Source organism: Elephantulus edwardii, unplaced genomic scaffold (genome assembly GCF_000299155.1).
Source record: "Elephantulus edwardii isolate Elephantulus edwardi_28Jun2011 unplaced genomic scaffold, EleEdw1.0 scaffold00129, whole genome shotgun sequence".
Classification (NCBI taxonomy): Eukaryota; Metazoa; Chordata; class Mammalia; order Macroscelidea; family Macroscelididae; genus Elephantulus; species Elephantulus edwardii.
Window position 1 is genome coordinate 2,474,123 of NW_006399879.1, and position 24,672 is coordinate 2,498,794.

The window sequence follows — 24,672 nt, forward strand, 5'->3', positions numbered from 1 at the left end:
ATCTCATAGTTGTTTTGATTTGTATCTCTCTTAGAGCTAAGGATTTTGAACATTTCTTCATGTGTGTGTTAGCCATCTGAATGTCTTCTTTGGTAAAGTGTCTGTTCATATCTTGTGCCCATTTTTAATAGGGTTGTTTACCTTTGTCTTGTTGTGTTGCTTGAGTATTTTATAAATTCTAGATATAAGTCCCTTATCTGACATGTCATCACTAAATACTTTTTCCCAGTCTGTGGCTTCCCTTTTTCCGCTGAAAGTGAAAACCAAAAAAAATCAAGCCCACTGTTGTCAAGGCTACTCAAGTGGATTTCCATGGCTGTAAATACTAATAGCAGGAGACTATTCATCTTACTTTCATCTTTTGCATCTTTTTCCATAGCTGTTCAAGTTGTTCTTCATCAGTGTATTTCTTCTGGATTGCTGTGTTTGAGGTCTTTTCTCTCTTAATGACTTCCATCATTTCTTTCAACATTTATATCTTTTTTTCTGCACTTGTTCAGATAACTCCACATCAACGTGTTTCTTCTGGTTCTCTCTGGGGGGGGGGGGTATTCATTTGGTCTGCTTTCTTAGAAGAAGGGTTTTTTGTTTTTCATGTTGACTGATACAGATTGCTACTTTCTTAACATTATGCGAGTCTTAGTAGCTGTTAGCTTGTTGTAACTATATAATGACCCAGAGTACAGTAATGTTTTGTGAAGGACCTATATATTTCTGCTCCCTTCTTGGCGCAAGGCCTGGAGTGTCTAAGGCCTGATAGTATTGTTTCACCCAAAGAGGAAGCTTGTTCCCTTTCAGAAATGGTGTCTCGGTCAGGCTCGACCTGACCTAACCCCTCTCCTGCTTAAGTTTAAGGGGTTCCACCTGGAGTAGCTCAACAGCAGTATTTCACCCAAGGTGCCTGTGATTTCGGTGTTCTTGGTGCTGGACAGGGTCTCCAGGTGGCGGTGACAGCAGTCTAGTGCTCGAGGGACTGTATTCTAGAACTGCAGCCCCTCAACCTGGCAGGCAGTGGTTCTGTTGCTGGCCAGGGTGTGAGTTCACCTGGGCTGGGCCACCGCCTTTAGCAGATGCAGGGGAGGTGGTGGTGGGAAGGTGCTCCTGGGCCGGCCATGCCATGTAGAGGTTGGTGTCTTGCAGCAGAAGACAGGTAAGGTCGCCAACGAGCCGGTCTCTTGAGAGGCCCCTTCTTACAATCTTGCTTTGCACCTTCATTGCAATTAAGTGCAATTGTCTTGTGCATCTCCCACCCTTTGACGATAGCTGCTGGGGACTAGAAGACCACCTCTTCCTCACCCCTCACTCTCCCCACCTTCCATTCTCCACCGCTGCTCTAACCCACATTCCACGACAAATGAGAATTTCTTCTCACAGCTTGTTAATTGTTTTTAGCTGCCGCTGAGTCGAGTATGACTCATAATGACCCTATGAAGAGGCAACCTGAACCCTGGCCTATCCTGTGCCATCCTCAACATCTCTGACTCACGACAGTCCATTGCAGAAGTCACCATGTTAATACATCTGGTTGAAGACTTCCTCCCCTTCACTGGCCCTCCATGTTTCCAAGCATGATGTTCCTCTCCAAGGAATAGCCTGGCTACATGTTCAAAGTATGAAAGAGGAATCTTTGGCATCTTTGCCTCCAAGGGACACTTTTGTGGTACCTTCTACCAGACATACTTGCTTGTCCTTTTAGTCCATGGGATGTTCAGTGCTCTCCTCCAACACCACAGCTCAAAGACATCAATTCTTCTCACCAGCAGTGAGGAAATCACTAACCTCATAGCTTAGAAGGGTAGAAGTCTGAATTTTGGAGTGCCACCTCTAGGGGAAGCCTTTCCTTGGTTCTAGAAGGTTCCTAGAGCAGGAACCATGGGTCTAATGGAGATTCCTAGCTCTCCTTTCTTGAAGAGATTACTAATTCTTTGTTGGGGGCAGATATCTCCTTCTTTGCTCACTTCTCTCCATTTATCTAATCTAAGGCTTGTGTTAATCAGCTTAAACTTGATTGCTAAAACAATCAAAATGTCCAGTTTACCCCCAGCTTTCAGGTAAATAATAAACACTTACTCTCTGGGATCCAACTACACCAAACTAAATAAAGGTTCATCTCCAGGCAGGACCAAGCTGACTTTTAAATACAAAGGCCCGCCCACCATATCCTGTTTGCCAAGAGGCTTCCCACCCACAGCTGATTGTAAGCAAAATCAGAGGCAATTAATCAACTTCCACCCATAGCAGATTGTAAACTAAATCAGAGAAAGTTAATCTGCTTACACTTTATCAGTTTATGCCAGCAAATTTGGAGGACAGCTGTCTGGCCAACTGATTGGAAGAGGTCCATGTTTGTTCCCATTCCCAAGAAAGTTGATACAACTGAATGTGGAAATTATCAAACAATATCATTGCTATCACATGCAATCAAAATACTGCTGAAGATCATTCAAAAACTGCTGGAGCATACATAGATAGAGAACTGCCAGGGTTCAAGCAGGATTTAGAAGAGGTCATGGCACCAGGAATATCATTGCTAATGTCAGATGGATCCTGGCTGAACACAAGAAATACCAAAAGAATGTCTATTTGTCCTTTATCTGCTGTGCTTTATCTACTATGCAAAGGCATTTAACTGTGTGGATCATGACGACTTGTGGCTGACGTTGAGAAGAATGGGAATCCCAGAGCACTTGATTGTGCTCATGCAGAACCTATACCTGGACCAAGAGGCTGTTGTGCGAACAGAGCAGGGAAGCACTGCATGGTTTGAAATTTAGAAGGGAGTGCATCAATTTGTATTCTCTCTCCATACCTATTCAATTTGTATGCTGAGCAAATTATCCGAGAAGCTGAACTCTGCGAGGAAGAATAAGGCATCAGGATTGGTAGGAGACTCATTAATAACCTGCGTTATGCAGATGATACAACCTTGCTTGCTGAAAGTGAGGAGGACTTTAAGCACTTGTTGCAGAAGATCAAAGAATGCAGCCTTCGGTATGGATTGCATCTCCGTGTCAGGAAAATGAAGATTCTTACCACTGGACCAATAGTCAGTGTCATGATGGATGGATGGAGAGGAGATTGGAATTGTCAACAACTTCATCTTGTTTAGATGTACAGTTAACACCCTTGGTACCAGCAGTTAGGAAATAAGGAGATGCATTGCACTGGGAAAATCTGCAGTTAGAGACCGTTCCAAAGTATTGAAGAGTAGTGATGTCAGTTTGAGGACTAAGGTGCATCTGATTCAGGCCATAGTCTTTCCGATTACTAGCTATACATCTGAGACCTGGCCAATGAATAAGGATGACAGAAAAAGAAGTGATGCTTTTGAGCTGTGGAGTTGGAGAGGAATATTGAACATCCCGTAGACAACCAAGAGAACGAATGATATGTCTTGGACATGGTGCAGCCGGAGTGCTCTTTGGAGGCAAGAATGATGAGACTTTGCTTTATATACTTTGGACATGTTGCTAAGAGGGACTTTTCCTTGGAGAAGGACATGATGCTGGGAAGGGTGGAGGGTCGGCGAAGGAGAGGAAGACCCTCAACAAGGTGGACTGACACAGTGACTGCCGCAATGGGCTCTTGCGTGTCAGGAAGTGTGAGGATGGTGCAGGACAGAACACAGCTCAGATCTTTTGTTCATAGGGTCACTGTGGGTCTTGCTTGACTTGATGTCACCTAACAACAACAATAACGAGACTAGAGTTAACGCAGATGCAAAACAAGGGAACTCCCCTTACAGGGCTGGGTCCTGATTCGGGGGGCTGCTCCCATCCAAGACCTCTAACATCACATCAGGGAGAATCATCCTATGGGGTGACTTCATCCGGAGGTAACTGCCAAACCACTGAGCACCATGGTAGATTTTGGGGATGACACCCCACACCCCTCCATCTGGCCTTTCATTTCCATCTGTCAGAAAGTTCAACCAGAGCATGAGACTCAGCCGACACAGAGGCCAATGTGTGAAGAGCCAGCTTCCCAGAGGAGTGAAGCATCTCAGGCCCAGCTCAGAAATGGAGATGAGGCGGGGATGCCTGGTTATTCTCTCAATAAGGAGGCCTGAACGAGATTTGATACCTTTGAGTTGTGGAGTTGCAGAAGGGTGTGGAAAACCCATCGGCTGCGAAGAGGACAAGCTGGTAGGTCTTGAAGGAAGTGTAATCAGGGTGCCCCTTAGAGGCCGCATGGTGACCTTGTCCCCCACACTTTGGGCGTGTTGTCGGAGGGGCCTGTCCTTGGGAAAAGGCATCCTGTTGGGAAAGGTCGAGGGTCGAGGGTCAGAGAAAGGAAAGAAAAACACCCCCCCTGGCAAGATGGATTGGCAAAGAGACTACCCAGTGTGCTTGAGCATGACAGAGGTAGGGGAGGCACAGGATGGTGCGGGGCTCAGAAGTGCTCTTGACAGGGTCACAATGAGTTGCAGTCGACTCAACATCCCTAACAACAACATTAAACAACAAAACCTGTGCTTTTTAATATATGAATTGTGTATGCATGTATCATTGTAACAAAATAACTGGCAGCCCCCCCGCCCCGTGCCATTGAGTCCTTTCCTACATCTGAGACCCTTCTGCCCATCTTCCTCCCAAGGAGGGGACTGAGCTGTAAATTCAGATGCTAATCTTTCAGTTAATGTCTGTGCCATGTGCGTCACTGTGTGCTTCATTCTGGTTTTTCCAGCTGTTATGGGTGTGACTCACCACGAAGCCGTGTTGTTGTTGTTGTGTGTGCTGTTGGGTCAAAACTGACCTATAGTTGACCCGGAAGGACATTATGCTGAGTGAAATATCTCAGTCACAAAAGGACAAATACTGCATAGTGCCAGTGTTGTAGAATGGGACTGACATCAGGGTTGGGGTGAGACTGAGAAAAATTGGATAAATTATGATATTGCATTGAAACAGATGAGGGAGAGACCAGTTTAAAAGCGATATATGATTGGGTATTATGGTTAGGACAAGAGTCCAGAATGAAGGATGCATAGTGGAGTGTACTTGGGGCAGGCAGAGGGGGGGATTGTATACCAATGAAGGGATTTTTCTTTTACTTTTCAAAGAGAAGTGCGAACTGGGAGACAGGGAGGAAAATGTAACAATGAATGACTGAAAATCCAAAATCTCTGTAAACATTCATTAAAATTAATAAAATAAAATTTTTTTAAAACCCCAAACCTGACATATAGTTAACCCTCCAGCAGGTTTCAGGCAGTAAATCGCACAGGCAGAACTTACCCATCCTTCTCCCACAGAGCAGTTGGTAGATCTGAACCATGAGTTCTTGGGATTGCAGTGCAGCTTCTTACCACTAGGCTGCCAGAGTTCCACATGTAGGTGGGAGGGCTGTGCAACTATTAAGTGTCTGCAGCCCACCCACCAGGTGGTTGGAGGTTTGTCATCCCAGCAGGCTGACCTGGAGCGGGTTCAGAGGGAGAAAACAGAAATCCCATTATCATTCAGAGGGAAGAAAACAGCTAATGTGGCAGGTCCTTTGGGCCAGAGATTTCTGTATGAGATGGAGCAAGACCAAAGCCAAGAGAGGGAAGTCCAAGCAGGCAGTGGACCAGCAAGTGGCGTGAGACAGAGGTGAGTTATACATGCTGCCCTCCAGATCAGAGACCAGCAGCTTCCGGGTGGAGGCAGCTGCAGCAGCAGAGTGGCAGGGAGTGAACAACTGGCGTGAGACAGAGCTGAGTTAGAGGTGCAGCCTGTCAGATCAGAGCCCATCACTTCCTGGCAGAGCGGGTGTGGTGGGAGCAAACAATTGGCAGGAGGAAGAGCTCTGAGACACTGGCCCGCATGAGGGTCACAGTCCAGAGACACAAGGCCCAGGGTCAGAGAGAGGCCTGCCCGTGAGCACGCGTGAGAAGCGGTCTGACCTGCTTGAACATTGTCCCCTAAGTGGTTCCAACCTGAATTATAACCTCTTCTTTCCCTGTAAACCCCAGAATCATGAATATTGTCTGTGAGCTTTGGGTGTCCTTTTTTAGTTTAAATTATATTTTATATTGGTTTGCTTACAGAGTTCCTATATTTTGTGTTTAACACTCTTTACATTGTGTTTCATACAATCATTCCTATGCATTGTTGTTGTTGTTGTTGTTATGTGCCGTTGAGTCACTTGCGACTCATAACGACACTATGTACAACAGCCCTAAACCCTGCTCTGTCCTGTGCCAATCGCACTGTCTCTGACACTCCCATCCGATTACCCCAGTCACTGAATCAATCCACCTCATAGAGGGCCTTCCCCTCCTGCGCTGTCCCTCCACCCTTCCAAGCATGATGTCCCTCTCCAAGGACTGGTCCCTCCTTACAATATGTCCAAAGTATGTTAGACGGAGTCTCAGAATCCTTGCCTCCAAGGAGCCACCCGGTTTAACCCTCTCCAGAATGAATCTGTTTGTTTTCCTAGCAGTCCATGGTACCCTCAATACTCTTCTCCAGCACCACAGCTCAAAGGCATCAATTCTCCTTCTGTCCTCCCTAGTCATTGTCCAGTTCTCTGATGCATAACAAGTGATTGCAAAGACCATGGCCTGTATCGGGCGCACCTTAGTCTCCAGAGTGACACCATTGCTCTTCAGTACTTTAGAGAGGTCTCTAACCACAGACTTTCCCATCGCAATATGTCCTTCAATTTCCTGGCTGCTGGTGCCAAGAGTATTGACTGCACATTATGTTTTGTAAATTATTCAACATTGGACTATGCCCATCATTACCCGTCTTTTCAGGTCCCCGCCACCTAGCAGTGAAGTCGGAGTGCGCTCTGGTGGCCTGGGGGTAAGACTGAGAAAAACTGGATGAAATATGTTTACGGCATTGAAGTCTATGGGGGAGAGAATAGTCTAAAAGTATTATATTTTAGGGCATTATTTTTATCGTAGGAGTATGCAATGAGGGTTGCAGAGTGGATTATATTTGGGGGTAGGGGGTGGGGTTTGGGGAGGTGCGGGGGTGGATTGTGTACCAATGAGGGAGTTTTTCTTTTGCTTTTCAAGGAGAGGAGCAAACGGGGGGGGGGGGGGGGGGGTTTGTGCGGGGAGAAGGGTGCAACGATGAATGAATGGAATCCCAAAATCTCTGTAGATGTTCATTGAAATGAAAAATAAACAACCTACATTAAAAAAAAAAAAAGCTGTGCTGCAGTCCCAAAGGCATGTGGTTCAGACCCACCAGCTTCTCTGTGGGAGGAGGATGGGCAGTCCCTCCTGTGGGATTTACTGCCTCTAACAACCTGTTGGGGGGAAGGGGTCCCAGCTGAGGTGGTTTCAACTCAAAACAAGAAAAAGAAGCAGTGGAGTGGCCGCTGGAGGCGTGGCTGGTGCAAGAAATGGTAGGGAAAGGTGCAGAGTGAGGCTGACCTCATCATGGGGTTGGTTTTGTGCTGTTTTTGCTTTTTTTTTAATTTTTTAAAATTTTTATTATTTTGTGTGTGTTTACCATCAAATCAGACCTGACTGGTACAGGAGGATATTGCTCCTCCTTCTCCGGCAGAGCATCTGGTGGATTCGAACTGTGTGCCTCTGGGATTGCAGTGCAGTTTCTTGCCACTAGGCTACCAGAGCTCCCCCGCTGTTTTTGCTCTAATGGGCATTCTTCTGCCCTGTAGAGTGAGTGTACCCCCTACGCCCACCGGTGTAATTCATGACTCTGGAAGATGTCTGTGATCGAGATTGGGTGGTAATCAAAGAAGGTCAACCTACACTGAAGAAATTGTTGTTGTTGTGTCATCGTGTCCGAACTAACTCATAGCTGACCTTTCATCAGGTTTTTGGAGGCAGTTAAATTGCCCATCCTTCTGCCACAGAGCAAGTGGTGGATTTGAACATTGTGCCTTTGGATTTGCAGTGCGGCTTTTTACACCTGGAACTCTCTGGAGTTGATGGGATATTAAATGACACGTTCCAGCATGATGGCTGCAGCCCTGGATGTGCTCACCAGGCTGTGCCAAGAAACTTGGAAGACAGCTACCTCGCTAACTGACTAGCAGAGATTCATATTCCCATTCCCCAAAAAAGTGATTCAAAAGAATGTGAAAATTATCAAGCAATACCATTAATATCACGTACAATCAAAATATTGCTGAAAATTGTGGGGGGAAAATGGCTAGAACGGTACAACTACAAAGAGCCACCATACGTTTAAGCTGGATTTAAGAGAGGCTGTGGCACCAGGGATATCATTGCTGATGTCAGATGGATTTTTTTTCTGAAAACACAGAATAACAAAGAATGTCTATCTTTCTACTATTATTATTGACTAAAGACATTGATACAGGCCAGGGTCTTTGCAATCACTTGCTATGCATCAAAGAGTTTGACAATGACTAGAGACGATAGAAAGGGAATTGATGCCTTTGTGCTGTGGTGCTGGAGAAGAGTATTGAATGTACCCTGGACTGCTAAGAAAATGAACAGGTTCATCCTGGAGAGGGTTAAACCAGGCTGCTCCTTGGAGGCAAGGATTCTGAAGCCTTGTCTGACATACTTTGGACATGTTGCAAGGAGGGACCAGTCCCTGGAGATGGATGTCATGCTTGGGAGGGTAGAGGGACAGAGTGGGAGAGGAAGACCCTCAATGAGATGGATCTATTCAATAACTGGGGTAAGGGGGGTGGGTGTGTCAGAAATAATAAGATTGGCACAGGATAGAACAGGGTTTGGAGCTGTTGTACATGGGGTCTCTATGAGTTGCAGGCAACTTGATGGCACTTAACAAATAACAGCAACAAAGACATTTGACTGTGGGGATCATGACAAGTTATGGCTAACATTGAGGAGAATGAGAATCCCAGAACACTTCATTGTGCTCATGTGAAATCTATACCTATAAACCAAAAGGCTGTTGTGTGAACAGAACAAACAAACAATACATGATTTAAAATAAAGAAAGGTCTACATCAGGGTTGTATCCTTTCTCCATACCTTTTCAATCTGTATGCTGAGCAAATCATTCAAGAAACCGGACTCTATGAAGAAGAACTGTGACATCAATACCAAAGGAAAGTTCATCAGCAATCTTTGGTATGCAGATGACACACCTTGCTTGCTCAAAGTGAGGAAGACTTGAAGCATTTGCTGCAGAAGATCAAAGACTGTAGCCTTCAATATGGATTACATCTCAATGTCAAGACAGAAATCCTCACCCCAGGACCAACAGACAACATCATGATGTTGTCAATGAATTGGAACTGACCCATAGCTGACCTTCCAGCAGGTTTTCAGAGTCAGTAAATTGCACAGGAGATTGCCCATCCTTCTGCAGAGCAGCTGGTGGATTCGAACTGCGTGCCTTTGGAACTGCAGCACAGATTCTTACCACTAGGCCACCAGAACTCCATGTCTGATGGAGAGAAGATTCAAGTTGTCGACTGTTTTATCTACTAGGATCCACAATCAACACCTTCAGTACCAGCAGTTAAGAAATTAAAGACACATCACATTATAAGAAAATCTGCTGGCAGGTACTGTTCCAAAGTGCTAAAGAGCAATGATGACAGTTTAAAGACTAGGTGCACCTAATTAAAACCATAATCCTTTTTATTAACAAACAACATACATGTGAAAATTAGAAGCTGCCAACTATTTAAATTTTGGGCATATGAGGCCATCTTTGTCTATCTAGAGAAACTCAAAATGAAACAAACAACAGTAAATTATTTACTACTAAGATTTATTTGGTGCTTGTTCTGTCTTGCCAATTTAAAAAGCACTTTTGACAAATTGTTGTTGATGTTGTTATGTGCCATTGAGTTGCTTATGATTCATAGCAACCCTATGTACAAGAGACCTAAACCCTGCTCTATCCTGTGCCAACCTCACTGTCTCTAAAATAAAAGGACATATTTTTTCTCTTTTTTTAATTTTTATTTTATTATTTTTATGTGAGTGTACCATCAAATCAGATCTGACTGGTACAGGAGGAGATTGTCCCTCCTTCCCCGGCAGAGTCTGGTGGATTTGAACCATGCACCTCTGGGATTGTAGTTGCAGCTCCTTACCACTAGGCCACCAGAGCTCCCAAAAGGACATATTTTTTTACTTTTTAAGTGGTTTTGACCTCTTTCTTCACACTGGCATTAATGTAGTTTGGAAAGAAATGTTCTAAAGAAATACCTGGTAAAGTTATGGTGTTTTCTGAGAGAACTTAGTTATAATTTTAAATTTGAATCCTGGAATAAATGTCATTGTTCCCTTTCTTTTAAAAAAAAATTAGACATGACTGACTATGACAGAAGCAGAATCAATGCCTTTAAGTTGTGGTGTTGGAGAAGTGTACTGAATGGACTAGGGCCTGCCAAGAAAACAAGTCCGTCTTGGAGAAAGTGTGATCAGGGTGTGGTTTGAAAGAGCACTATTTTGTAGTGAAACTTAGTCTCACATATTTGGGGATGTTGTTAAGAGGGGAAGTCCTTGGGAAAAAACCACCATGCTTGGAAAGGTGGAGGGTCACAGAATGAGAGGAAGACCCTCAACCATACGGATTGACACAGCGACTCCAACACATTTGTTGGAGATGGTGAGGATGGCATGGAATACGACAGGGTTTGAATCTGTTGTTCACAAGGTGAACATCGAAGTCAGCTCACTGGCATCTACCAACAACCACACAGCAACAGTTCATCATGCACTGCAACACCAAGGCTCCTTAGGAAGAAAATATAGACTGTTAAAAGAGATATGCTGTAAAAAAAATATGTTGCATTAAAAAAATTAATTAAAAAACAAAGAAATCAGGAAAAAAAAGAGAGTGAAATAAGCCCCTGAAAATGCACGTTCTTCCTTTGGTTTCTGCACCTCTTCCCTGAGCTCAGTGCTTCCACCTGAATGCCGACTGGTGTCAAGGGGTATGGGCTGTGTGCTCACAGGGACCCCTGCTCAGAGGACACCCAGCCTGGGTGCTGGGCGCTCTGTGGAAATTGGAACTTCACGCTGTCCAGAATGGTTTAGTGATTGAGGGAACCACAGTAGAAGGTCCCTAGGAGAGTAGGAGGAAAGTTGAGACCAAAAGTCCAAGTCAGAAAACAGATCCGACTCACTGTTCTATCGGAGGCTGATGGGACCCTGAGACGATAGTCGTGAGTCACCCGTCAGGCCTGGAGCTGACATCACCCTGTGATTCAACTGCCTGGCAAGAAAAGGGCCGTGGCCGGTCTGTAAGGTGAACAGGGATGCCAGAGAGACAGGCGTTTTTTCAGATCAGTCAACAAACCAAGATCAGCAGGGCAACGTTTGCCCGGGAATAAAGTTCAAAGGCAGGAAGAGACAAGCTAGATGGACGAGTGGAAGCTGGAGACACAGGGAGGGACTGGGAAGAGCTGGGGATTGAAACCAACACATGAAACGTCACGTGTGTGAACTGTTGAATGGAAAATAGCTATTTTTCTGTAACTCTTCACTCTCATCACAATAAAAGGTTGAGGGAGTGGGAAGCGCCTTAGTACACAGAGGCCACATCTGTGTTGCTTAGCGAGTGAAACTGTTGCCTGTGGTATTTTGACATGGGTTGATGTTGTTGTTAGGTGCCGTTGAGTGGTAGACAACTCATAGTGACCCTATGAACGAAAGGCCTGAGCACTGTCCATGGAGTTTTCGGAGGCAAGCCCTTTCGGAAGTGGATGCCATTCCTGCTCCCAAGCTTATTTTAATCAGGGAGCTCCACCAAACACCGTCCACCATGGGTGACCATTATCAATTTGACACATCAGTGTCACAGTGTTCAGCATCACAGCAACCATGAGTTACCTCTGTACAGCAAGTGGACAGACCAGAGCTAGACAACCTAGAAGAATGTTTCACAAAAAAACAATGTGAAAAATGTGGAGGTTTAAGCCACCGCCTGCCTTCAACCCTAGGCCCAGCCTCCGGGGCCTCACTCCTGGGGGAAAGAGACTTTGACTTGAGTAGCAAACAAATGAGGTTTAGTTGCACGTGTGATGTTTATGACATTGTTACATAATTTACATTGTTCTGTTGCGTCACCTTGTTTTGAGTGGGCACAACTATTGGCCTCTTCCAGTCAGCTGGACAAGAGGCTTTGTCTTCTGAAGTGGTCCCTTGTCATGTTCCGTTCGGCTCTTTGTAACTTTCTTCCACTTCGCCCTCTGCACATTGAAGAGTGATGCTTGGGGTCTCTTGTACCCATCGGGGTCTTTCCTAGTTTCTCATCTCCATAACCCTGTGCCTTCTTCGTAGATGATGTCCTCCCACCACTCGTCTGTGTTCAGTCACTGGTGTTCAGTGTCCAAATCTGTCCAGCAGAGGGTCTCCAGATTCGGGTGGGGCACACTTGGGGTTGTAGTTTGACCCCCATGAATTTGTTTTCGTTGTCTTCAGTGTCAGTTTGCTTGCATGCCAGCAGTTGATGCTTCCCCCACATTTCCATGCCCACTTCTGCTCTTCCGTCTTCCCTGCTCCCTCCTGCTGCCTCTGAGCTTGGCACGTGGACACGTGCTTTGGTCTTGAGGGGCCGATGATACGATGGGTGATTCCGCTCAGGTTCCTCTCCAGTGTGCTGCTTCACTTCATAGGCCTGCCTGTTGTTTGGCTCAAAGTGGGTGGATTCAGGTCCAGGTTGGAAGGATGTCTAGGGGCTGCCGTTTTGGGGGGTATTGCCTGTCCCTATAAGACCTGTCAGGCTGGTCTTTTTCACGATTCTGAACTGAGCTCTACACTCTCCACTGTGTGTATTGTGACTCTGGTTAGCGTGGTCAGTGTGGTGGGCCAGCAGGGTTCCTAGGGAGCTTAGGAGATTTTTTTTAACATAAAATTTCTGTTTTATACTGGTTCACTTACAAAGTTCGTACACACTGTTTTTCCTATCAGATCTTGCCCATTTCCTTTACTCACCCCTCCCTCTGCCCGTCAAATTGTAGAGCCCTGTGATTACTCCCCAGCCATCCTCACCCCACCACTCCTACCCTCTGCCGTTGGATCCTCATACACGTTTTACTAGTTATCTTTTTATTTCTACACTAATAGTATAATACAGTATTTATCCATTTATGGGACTGAGTTAGTTCATTCAGCATAATGCTTTTCAGTCCCTCCCAAGTTAGGTAATAATGTACAAAATCGTTGCTCCTGAGTGCTGTGTAATATTCCATTGTGTGAATGTAGCATAATCTCTCAATCCATTTGTTTGTGGTTGGACATTTGGGCTGTTTCCATGTTCTTGAAATGGTGAATAACACTGCCATGATTATTGGTGTACAAATTTCTGTTTGTGCCTCAGTTCTCATTTTCCCAGGATATATTCCAAGCAGTGGAATAGCAGGGTCATATGAAATTTCTATGTTCAGCTTTTTGAGAAAATGCCAAACTGCCATCCAGAGTGTGTGTACCATTTTAAAATCCCACCAACAATGTATAAGAGTTACTATCTCATTGTCATGATGACCATTGTATTGGGACAGATGAAAGAAGAAACTATCTAAAACAAATATATGATTAAGCATTATACATATGACACCATCCCAGAATAAGAGATGTATCATGGCAAAGAGGACTCAGGAAAAGGGGGGCAGGGGGAAGTAGGTAATTTTGCAACAATATGAATGAAAATCTAACTCCTCTATAAATGTTCATTGAAATCACAATTAAAATAAAATTTTATTTAAAAAAAAAAGTTCCTGTCTCACCACATCCTCTCCAACATTTATTACTTGTTGTCCTGTTAAAGTTTGCCATTGTTACTGGGGTGAGATGAGGGCCCATGGTGGTTTGATTTGTATCTCTTTTTATTGCCAGTGACTTTGAGCATTTATTCATGTGTCTGTTAGCCATCCGAATATCTTCCGCTGTGAAAAAGTCTTTCCATGTCTTTTCCCCATTTTGTAATTGGGTTATCAGTCTTTTTCTAGAGGTCCTGTAGGATTCTGTAAATTTTTGATATGAGACTTCTGTCTGAGATGGCATTGCCAGATATTTTTCTCCCAGTCAGTAGGTTTTCTTTTCGCTCTATTGGAAAATGTTTTTGATGCACACAGGGATTTAATCTTTAGCAGGCCCCATTCATCAACCTTATTTTTGTATATGGTGTGAGATGTGGATTCTGTTTCTGCTTTCTGCAGGTAGCAGTCCAGTTTTGCCAGCACCATTTGTGGAAGAGGTTGTCATTTCCCCATTTGATAGGCTTTATTTCTTTGTTGAATATCAGTTGACCATAAATAGTTCGGTCTGTTTCTGAGTTCTCTATTCTGTTCCTGTCATTGTACCAGTACCATGCTGTTTTGGTTACTACCACTGTGTGAGTGCTATGCCTCCTACTTCATTTTTGTTTTCCGGAAATGCTTTGCTTATTCAGGGTCTCTTTCCTCTCCAAATAAACTTGATCATTTCCCTTTCCATCTGGTACAGGCCATAGTCTTTGCAATCACTTGTTATGCATCAGAGAGCTGGACAATGACCAAGGAGGATAGAAGGAGAATTGATGCTTTTGAGCTTTGGTGTTGGAGAAGAGTGCTGAAGGTGCCATGGGCTGCTAAGAGAACAAACAGTTTCATCCTGGAGAGGGTTAAATCGGGCTGCTTCTTGGAGGTAAGGATTCTGAGGCTTTGTCTGACATACTTTGGTCATGTTGTCAGGAGAGAACGGTCCTTGGAGAGGGACATCATGCTTCGGAGTGTGGAGGGCAGGCACAGGAGGGGAAGGCCCTCTGGGAGATGTATTGATTCGGTGACTGGGGCAATCAGGATGAGTGTGTCGGAGATGGTAAGATTGGCACAGGACAGAGCAGAGTTTAGAGCTGTTGTACATAGGGTCACTATGAGTTGCAAGCGACTCGACCGCACATAACAACAACAACATCTCCTTGAAAAAGGAATTTGGTGTCTATTGAAATTGCATTGAACATGTATATTGCTTTTGGTAGGATTGTCATTTCCATAATATTGAGTCTTCCTATACATGAACAGGGCATATTTTTCCATTTATTTAGGTCTTCTCTTGTGTCTCACAGATAGGTTCTGTAGTTTTCTTTGTACAGGTCTTTTGTGTCTCTAGTTAGGTTCTCTCCCAAGTCAATGGCTATTTTAAATGGTCTGTGCCATTGGGGTGTCAAATGCCATAATGGTTATCAATCATTGACAGTGTTCGGTGGAGCTCCCAGAATTGAGACAGATTTGGAAGCAGGAGTAGCATCCACTTCCTAAACAACATGCCTCTGGAAACTCTATGAATGTAGAGAAACGATGGTAGTTATAGACCAAGGCTCAGGTCTTTTGTTCATATAGTCACTATGACTTGTGCTCGACTCAGTGGCACTTAACAACAGCAACAACAATATAAATGGTATTTATTGTTTTCTTGGTTTCCTTCTCTGAGTTCTCTGTTACTGTAGAGGAATCTCACTGATTCTTGGATATCGATCTTATATCCTGCCTCTATTAAATTGAAACTGTTCTACTAGCTGTAACAGTTTATATTGGTTTCTCCTTTTTTTTTGTGAGTTTGTTGTTGTTGTTTTTCATGTGTTTTGTTTTAGGGTTGTTTTTTTGTTTTTAGTCCTGGGGTTTTCTGTGTACACTATCATATCATCTGTAAATAGTGACAGTTTAACCGTCTCTTTGTTGATCTGGATGCCATTTCTTTCCTTCTCTTGTTGTTTTGCCCTAGCAAGCACTTTCAATACAATGTTGAATAGAAGTGGTGACAGTGGGCATCCTTGTCTGGTCCCTGCTTACAAGGAAAACACTTTTAATCTTTCTCCATTGAGAATGATATTGGCTCTTGGTTTTGCATATATGCTTTTCCTATGTTGAGGAAATTCCATTCTATTCTGATTTTGCTGAGTGTTCTTTATCAGGAAGGGGCATTGGGGTTTTGACAAATGCCTTTTCTGCAGCAACTGCTAAAACCATATTGTTCTTGTTATTTGCTTTGCTAATATGGTGAATTCCATTGATTGGGGATTTATTGCATTGAACCAACCTTGCATACTTGTTATGAATCCCACTTGGTCATGATGAATTATTTTGGCATATGCTTCTGGATTCTATTGGCTAGGATTTTGTACTGTGTTGGCTATACCCTCTCTGTCTTGTGATGGCTTTTTATGTTCTTGTATCTCTACCTATACTATCAATTCTTTCTTCCATTTTTGCATTTTCTTCCTGTTCGAATTGCTCCTCATCAATATGTTTCTTCTGCATTGCTGCCTCTGGGATATTTACTCTCTTCATAACTCTCATTATTTCTTCCATCATCTGCATCTTCTCCTATGGCTATTCAAATAACTCCATATCAACATATTTCTTCTGGTTCTCTTTATCTGGGGTAGTCATTAGGTCTATTTTTTTTTTAGGAGGAAGGTTATTTTGTTTTTTCATGACGACTGAGGCAGACTGCTGCTTTCTTGACATGATGTGAGTCTTTTCTTAGATGTTAGGTTGTGGTAACTGTATAATGCCCCAGGGTATGGAAATGTTGTATGAAGGACCTGTATATTGGTGGTCACTTCTTGAGGAACATCATCTGAAGCAGGATGACTGTTAACCCTCCAGAAACCACAGCTCCACCTGTTCTCTTCTGCTTGAGCTTAAGAAGTCCCACATTATGTAGCTAGACAGCAGTATTCAAAGTCAAAGTACCTGTGGAATTGGTGCTCCTGGCACAGGATGCTGGGCAGTAACAGGCAACTCTGGTCTCCACGTGGTGGGCTGGGCTGGTCCAGTGCACCAGAATGCTCGCCCTTCAGGTGATCTTATGAACAGACTGGCCATAAAAGGCACATCCTGCCCGTAGTTCCTGTGGACATGGCCTTATTTGGAAATGGGGGATTTGAAGATGTTACCAGGTAACACAAGGTCATGTGTTGTTGAATGCTGTCCAGTCTTAGTGACCCAGTGGGACCAGTAGGGCTGCCTGGTGGGGTTTCCTTGGAGACAGTGTCTATGGGAACAAATCACCGGGCCTTTTCTCCTGAGCGGCAGCCAATGATGTCAGACCACCAGCCTTTCAGTTAACATCTGAGCACTTAACCCTTGCAACATCACGTTTCCTTAACCCCGTGTGACTGGCGCCTTCATAGAAGACAATGATTCACAGAGGTGGACAGAGGGAGGTGGCCTGTGACCCTGGAAACAGAGACAGGAGTGAAGCATCCCCAGGACGAGGATCAGCAAGGGCCACAGGACTTCACCCAGAGCTGACCTTCCTCTCCAAGCTTCACATGAGTCCACACGCCGACACTGGTCTCTGCTTCCCACCTCCAGGGTGGTCACTGTGTGTTCTTGTATTATTTTTACGTGTACCGTCAAATCAGATCTGACTGGTACAGGAGGAGATTGCCCCCTCCTTCTCCAGCAGAGCATCTGGTGGATTTGAACCGCGTACCTCTGGGATTGCAGTGCAGCGTCTTGCCACTAGTACTATCTGTTCTTATAACACAGCCGACACCCGGTCTCTGCTTCCCACCTCCAGGGTGGTCACTGTGTGTTCTTGTAACACGGCGGACACCTGGTCTCTGCTTCCGGCCTCCAGGTGGTCACTGTGTGTTCTTGTAACACAGTGGACACCCGGTCTCTGCTTCCAGCCTCTAGGGTGGTCACTGTGTGTTCTTGCAAACCTCCTGATCTGGTTATACCAGCTGATGATATTAAGACAGAAGGTCGCCCATGGCCTGGCCTGCCCTGGTTCTTGTCATCTAAGGAGGACTTGCAGGTCATAAGGCACAGACGGAAATGACTGGCCCTTTGTCACCCAGCTCCCCTCAGGCTCTGCAAGGTTAAGGTCTCTCCAAGGCCAGCTGTGGGTCACATTGCCAGCTCAGTCAGTTGCATTTAAATGCCCCATGTTGTTGTTGTTATTGATGATGATGATGATGATGTTTATTGCCTTCGAACACAACTCATAGCGACCCTATGAACAACAGGTCTGAAGCCTTTCTATAACTATTGACATTTATCAAAGTTCGTAGAGTTTCCAGACGCATGTTGCTAAGAAAAGTCCTTTGTGTGATGTGTGACAGGGTGTCTTATTCCAAGGTGAACTTGGCAGTCAGGAATCAATAACTTCTTAGGGTAATCCTTCTTCAAGATTTGGGGGAAAGCCTTGAAATTGACCTAGATGCAGTTTCATCTGTCAGCCTGATTGAACTATTGAGTTCAGAGGTCTCCAGGCCCAGAGTAGGGGCTCCTGCTCAGCCTCTCAGTGATCATTCAGATAAAAATTTCTGACTTTGTAAAGTGCTGCAGGGCCACCCGAAAAGAAGACAATACCTTGAGAAGGTGTGTGGGAAGGGTAGATTTTGGGCATGTCTGCCTGCACTCAGGGAGGGCTTCTTGGTGGAGTTGGTTCCTGAGCAACCTTGAGAACGGCTCTCATCGCATGGCTTCTTCTTTGTTCTAGAAACTCACCTGGATGCCTTCTCCACCTGGTCCTTGATAGGGAGCCCCACACCAGTCCACCATCTGGGAGGACTGAGGGTCAGAAGGAGTTAAGACTTTGCCTACTCACAACAATACTGGTGATGATTACATAGTATGATTGGGTACTTGATGTCACTGAATTGTAAACTGACCTATAGTATTTTGTATTTGGGGGCTGCGGTGGGAGAAGGTGCAGACAGAGTGCTCCTTGGAGGCAATGATGATAAAGCTTCGTCTCACATACTCTGGGCATGTTGCTAGGAGAGGCTGTTCATTGGAGAGGGACATCTCGCGTGGGAAGGTGGATGGTAAGCGAAGAAGAGGAAGACCGTCAACCAGGTGGATTGACATAGTGACTGCGGCAAAGGGATCTAGTGTGTCAGAGACTGTGAGGACGGTACAGGATAGGACAGGGTTCAGATCTGTTGTTGACAGGGTCGCTATGAGTTGTACTGCACTTGACAGCACCTAACAACAACAACAACAACAACATCCAGTGGCTCAGTGGACAGAGAAGCTGCAGACTCAGCACAGGTGGTGTGAGCCTACCAGCTGCCCCTCAGGAGATGGATGAAAGGTCTCTTCCTGGGTGATTTTACACCCGCTAAAAATTTGCTAGAGGGTCAGCAGTGAGTCGGTGCAGACACGAAGGTGGTGAGTAAGTGAATGAGTGAATGTGATACGTATCATCCCACAAGTTTTGTTTTGGTTTTTTTTTAGAAAGTCAAACTTACACATCCACTTACTTTTGAGCCTAATCTGAAGTCTTGCGTGTGTGTATATTGCCACTGTCAAAGTTCACACCCCACATAATGCTGGAACGATTTTGAAGTTCTGACTTTTTCCACTACAATATGATTCATGATTTCTAGGAAGACTGTTGTTACTGTCATGTTATTGAATCTTTATTTCTTCCCAAACAGAAGAAGTAGAATTAAATGAAAAATGTCATCCTCTTTTTATAGCATTTACTCATTCATCCACCTGTCCATTTATCTTCTCACCTATCCACATATTCATCCACTTTATCCATCTATCCATCCTTCCATTCATCCAATCAACAATCCATCCATCCGTCCATTCATCATTCATTCAATCAACAATCCATCTGTCCATTTATCCAATCAACAATCCATCCACCCATTCAGTCAACCACCCATCCACCCATTCATTCAAGCGATCAAGCATCCATCCATCCATCCATCCATCCATCCATCCATCCATCAGTTCAATCAACTATCCATCTGTTCCATCAACCATCAATCCATCCATTCGCCTACCCGTCTATCTGTCCATCTACCCGCCCATTTATCCATCCATCCTATCTATACATGTTTCTATCTATTCATCCATTCATCCGTCCAATCAACTTCCCATCCATTCATCCATCCACTCATCCATCCATTTATCCATTCACCCATTCATCACTCATTTGTCCCCTATCTCTATATACATCATGAATCCACTCATCTATCTATCCACCCACTAACCTGTCCATCAAAATCCACTTGCCCATCCATCCAGCCATCCATCCATCCATCACCTCATCTATCCATTCATTCATCCATCCACCATTCCACCCACTCATCCATCCATCCATCCATCCATCCATCCATCCATCCACTCATCCATTCATCACCTCATCCATCCATTCATTCATTGATCAATCCATCACATCATCTACCATTCACCCACCCAACCACCCATCCACCCACTCATTCATCCATCTATCCATCCATCTGCCATCCATCCATCCATCCATCCATCCATCCATCCATCCACTCATCCATTCATCACCTCATCTATCCATTCATCCATCCACCATTCCACCCACTCATTCATCCGTCCATCCATCCATCCATCATCCATCCATCCATCCACTCATCCATTCATCACCTCATCCATCCATTCATTCATTGATCAATCCATCACATCATCTACCATTCACCCACCCACCCATCCACCCACGCATTCATCCATCTATCCATCCGCCATCCATCCATCCATCCATCCACTCATCCATCCATCACCTCATCTATCCATTCATCCAGCCACCATTCTACCCACTCATCCATCCATTCATCCATCCACTCATCCATTCATCACTTCATCCATCCATTCATTCACTCCTCCATCCATAACCTCTTCTATCCATTCACCCACCCATCCACCCACTCATTCATCCATCTATCCAACCATCTGCCATCCACTCATCCGTCCATCCTTCTAACAAGTGAGAGTTCACTTGGACATAAGCATGCCTATTGGGACCCCTTCCCGAGACAACAGACTTAGGCCACAAATGGGATGAGGCACTTTGCTAATAGAGAGATGTCCCTCACATTATGGAAAGCTTCCCACATCGTCTGTTCTGTTCCGTCCTCAGGAATGTGAACCATCTTTCAACAGCAATGTCACAGCATTTGCAATGAAGGCTAAAGTCGTCTACCCCATCAACCAGAAGTTCCGGGTGAGTCCTGAGCGTTTTAGAAATGCCTTCACTCTGTTATGTTCTGGAGATCAAGATGGGAGCAGGGGTTGCACACACCACGTGTGGTCCTATTTGAGAGTCTGGTGGTGGTTTAATAGGGATAATGCTGAAGCTTTGTGATGGAGCCCCACGCGGGGTTATTCTATTTGATGGAAGCATTGTCGGGGAGCAGGGTCTGTCCTTGCATAAGGTACAGAATGACTGTAGTTTCTGTCATTGCCAAGGGCGCCAGGGGACAGTCACACAGCAGGGAATGCCCAGTGCTCTTAACGCTATTATGATTCTGATGTTGGTAATGTCACTGGAATCAGTCCTCAGTCACAGGCCCTGGGGATGCAGGAAGGTGGCCCCTGGCTCTAGTGAAGCCTTCATGTGGCCTGCAGGCTGCTGTTTGTCACGTCTCAATGTCCCAACCTCCCAATAATCCTATGAGGTAGACAATGTGGTTATTGTTACACGTAAGGAAACAGGTCCTGAGAAGCTCAGGACCTGCCCACGGCCACACAGGTGGAAGTGGCAGAGCCAGAGTTAAACACAAACACCTGGAGCCAGGAAGTCACCCCTGTGGACTGGGGTCGGTCTCCCAGAGATGGGTACATGCCATGAGGCTACCAAGGGCCCGAGACTTGCAAACTTATCTGTGGATTGGGAGACTCCTGGTCAAGTAAACTTAAGAGAATGCTTCTCAGCATTCCTGGCTCACATCCACACCCCCGGCACCCCACAATCCCCATTCCTGCCTGAGCCACTGAGAGGGCCCTCAGCTGTTTGCTTTCTGACTTCCTGCCTTGGTCGCTTCACCTGTGGACTGGGAACAGTGGGGCTTCCACCTCACCTGTTATTGTGAGGGTTAAACCAGATGGCCCGGATAAGGGTACACGATACTGTTAGCAGGGTGTACATGTGAGGTTTGGAGGTGGGTTTGATTTATTTTATTATAGTGATTATTATTCATTGGTTATAAATGCCCGGCTTACAAACAACCAGTCCTCAGCCTTTGATGTTGGGTAAACATGCCCTCAATTTGAAATAATCCACCCTAAGCCAGGTGATTCAACTCGCAGCCCCGCTGTGGGACAGAGAAGCGCTGCCCTGTGGAGCTTCCAGGATTATAATCTTCAGAGAGGAGCCCTGAAGGCGTAGTGTGTTAGGCATTGTGCTGATAACCAGAAGGTCAACAGTTCAAATCCCCCAGCTGCTCTATGGGAGGAAGATGGGAAATCTCCTCCTACAAAGATTTACAGCCTCGGGAACTTGCTACAAGGTTCGGACTTGAGTCAGAACCAGCCTGCCAGCAGTGTCTTGGCTTGCATCTTGGTAATCTTTCCAGAAGCCAATTGCCACAGCTCTCTCCCCCAGAGCAACTGGGGGATTCGAACTGACAACCATGACATCAGCAGCCCAGCAGGTAGTGCACAACACCACCAGAGCTCCTAGACAAGAAGCTGCGGCTCAGGAGAGAGCCCTGGGCTGGCCCTGGAGTCCTCACACCAGGATAGTGGGTGACAGCGGGTGACATGACGCAGTGAGGACCTGCAGGCCTGGTCATTAGGACGCTCAGGGTCTGTGTCGAAAGGGACCTTCCAGCCCAGCAAGCGCAGAGGGGCCCAGCCCAGGGCAGGCCAGACAACAAGGTGACGAGAAGGCCCTGGGCCCAGCGGGCGACATGGACAGCGTGTAGGAAGCCAGGGAGGAGCCTTGGTGCAGAGGGTTGAGCATTAGACTGCTAGTCAAAAGGCTGGTGGTTCAAATCCACCAGCAGGAGAAAGAGAAGGCGATGTGCTTTCATACAGATTCAGAGCCAGAGGACGGTCCTCTGTCCCCGAGGGCCGCTGTGACTGGAATGGGCTCAGCAGCCATGGGGTTTTTAGGAGACGGGAGGACAGACTTGGTGGCTCCATCAAGGGGCCCTGAGCCTGTCCTGAGGTCAGGGGGCCACCTCGAGAGTGTAGACAGGTGGGAGACACCATATTGGTGCAGGTGAAGAGATCGCGGGGAGGCAGGGGCCTTGGGGGGTGGACACCCAGGTCCCGGCCAGTGGTGAGGAGGTGGAGGAGGGTAGCAGGCAGCTCGAATGGGAGGCAGGGACCATGGGAGGCAGACCCCCAGGTCCAGGTGGGCGGGTCCCCAGGGTGACAGCTCGGGCACAGGAGCACAGGTGCGCAGGGGCTGCCCTTGTGGGACAGCACTGGACCCACTGTGACCAGGGTCCCTGGTCAGAAGTGCTTGCCTGGGCCCCCCCACACCGCCTCTGCCCAGCAGGCCTCCCTCATGACAATAAACCCTCACATTTGTGCACACACACACACACACACACACACACACACACACACGTCTCCCGGTTAACCAGCTTGACCTCCCACTGCCCAGCCCCTGGCCGACGGCTCCTCCAACCCGTCTCTGCACGAGCACCTGAAGCAGGGGGCGCTGCCAAGCCAGGTGGAGGCCTCGCCGTCCAGCAGCCTGGGCAGCCTGAGCCAGGCCGGCAAGGACGACGGCAGCTCCTGCTCCAGCAGCCACTCGGCCACCAGCGACGACAGGTTCCTCAGTCGCACCTTCCTCCACGTGCACACCTTCCGCCAGCTGCTGACCTGCGAGAGGTGAGGGGGCGGGGTGTTTATGTGGTGGAGGGGTTGGGGTGTGTGGATTCAGGTACACTCTTCCCCTAGGTGCTGACCTGCAAGAGGTGAGGTGGGGGGTGGGGGTGGGGGCTCAGGTACACCTTTGCCCCAGGTGCTGACCTGTGAGAAATGAAGGGGAAGTGTGTGTGTGGGGAGATTCAGGTGCACCCTTCCCCTGGGTGCTGACCTGCGAGAGGTGAGGGAGGTAGTGTGTGTTTGGTGGCGGGGATTCAGGCACACCCTTCCTTCCCATAGGTACTGACCTGCAAGAGGTGGTAGTGGTGGGGAGGTAGGGACCTCTTGTATACCCTTCCCCTAGGTGTTGACCTGCAAGAGGTGAGGAGGGTGGTGTGGGGGGAGGGGAGGAATTCAGGTACACCTGTGACAGGTGAGGGGTGAGGAGGAGGTAGGCATCTCAGGTACACTGTTCCCCTAGGTGCTGACCTATGAGAGGTGAGGGCGTGGCGGAGGGGTTCAGGTACACACTTCCCCTGGGTGCTGGCCTGTGACAGGTGAGGAAGGTGGGAACCTCAGGTACACCCTTCCCCAGGTGCTGATCTGTGAAAGGTGAGGGGGGCATTTGGGGAGGTGAAGGTTCAGGTACACCCTTTCCCCAGGTGCTGACCTGTGACAGGTGAGGGGGTGGGGTATCTCAGTAAAGGTGAGTTTGGGGAAGGCTATCAGATGAAAGAATGGAGTCTTGGAGCAGCTCAGTGCCCCAGCCAGGCCCACAGCGGTCAGCGTCAGGGCTGGTCTCCCGATGCCTCCATCTCTTGCTGGGGGAGAAGGTGGGCAGCCTGCCCTGTAAAGATCTGGCTGTGGAAACCCGTGTGCAGTCCTGAACCATCATGGTCACTCACAGAGGATGTGCGGTCAGCAGGATGAGGCTATGGAGAAGAGTCGGAGACGCAGGGCTCCTGCTCAGTCACTGCTGTGACTTGTCCATCACAAGGCAGTAGCCAGCACTGTTTAAGTGCCTGCTGTATACTGGGCTACACTGATGTGTGGTCCCCAGGGAGCTGCACTGCTAACCAAAGGTAGCACCTCTCTCTCTGATGGTTCAAGTCCCCCAGGGGCAACTCGAGAGAAAGACAGTCACCCTCCTCCCATGTGACCTACAGCCTCAGAAAAACTACCAGAAGGTCAGACTCCACGCAGTGGGCTTGAGTTGAGTGTGTGCCCTAGAAT

At 46.7% G+C, this 24,672-nt stretch overlaps 1 protein-coding gene across 1 annotated transcript in view; it reads left to right on the forward strand.

Moving 5' to 3' along the window:
• Positions 1 to 24,672, forward strand: part of EVC (Ellis van Creveld syndrome) — a 107,405-nt gene that overhangs the window by 9,450 nt on the left and 73,283 nt on the right. Inside the window, exons 3-4 of the mRNA XM_006893642.1 lie at positions 20,759 to 20,842; positions 23,234 to 23,463. Of these exons, the coding sequence (XP_006893704.1) occupies positions 20,759 to 20,842; positions 23,234 to 23,463 (314 nt within the window). The remainder of the gene's footprint in view (positions 1 to 20,758; positions 20,843 to 23,233; positions 23,464 to 24,672) is intronic.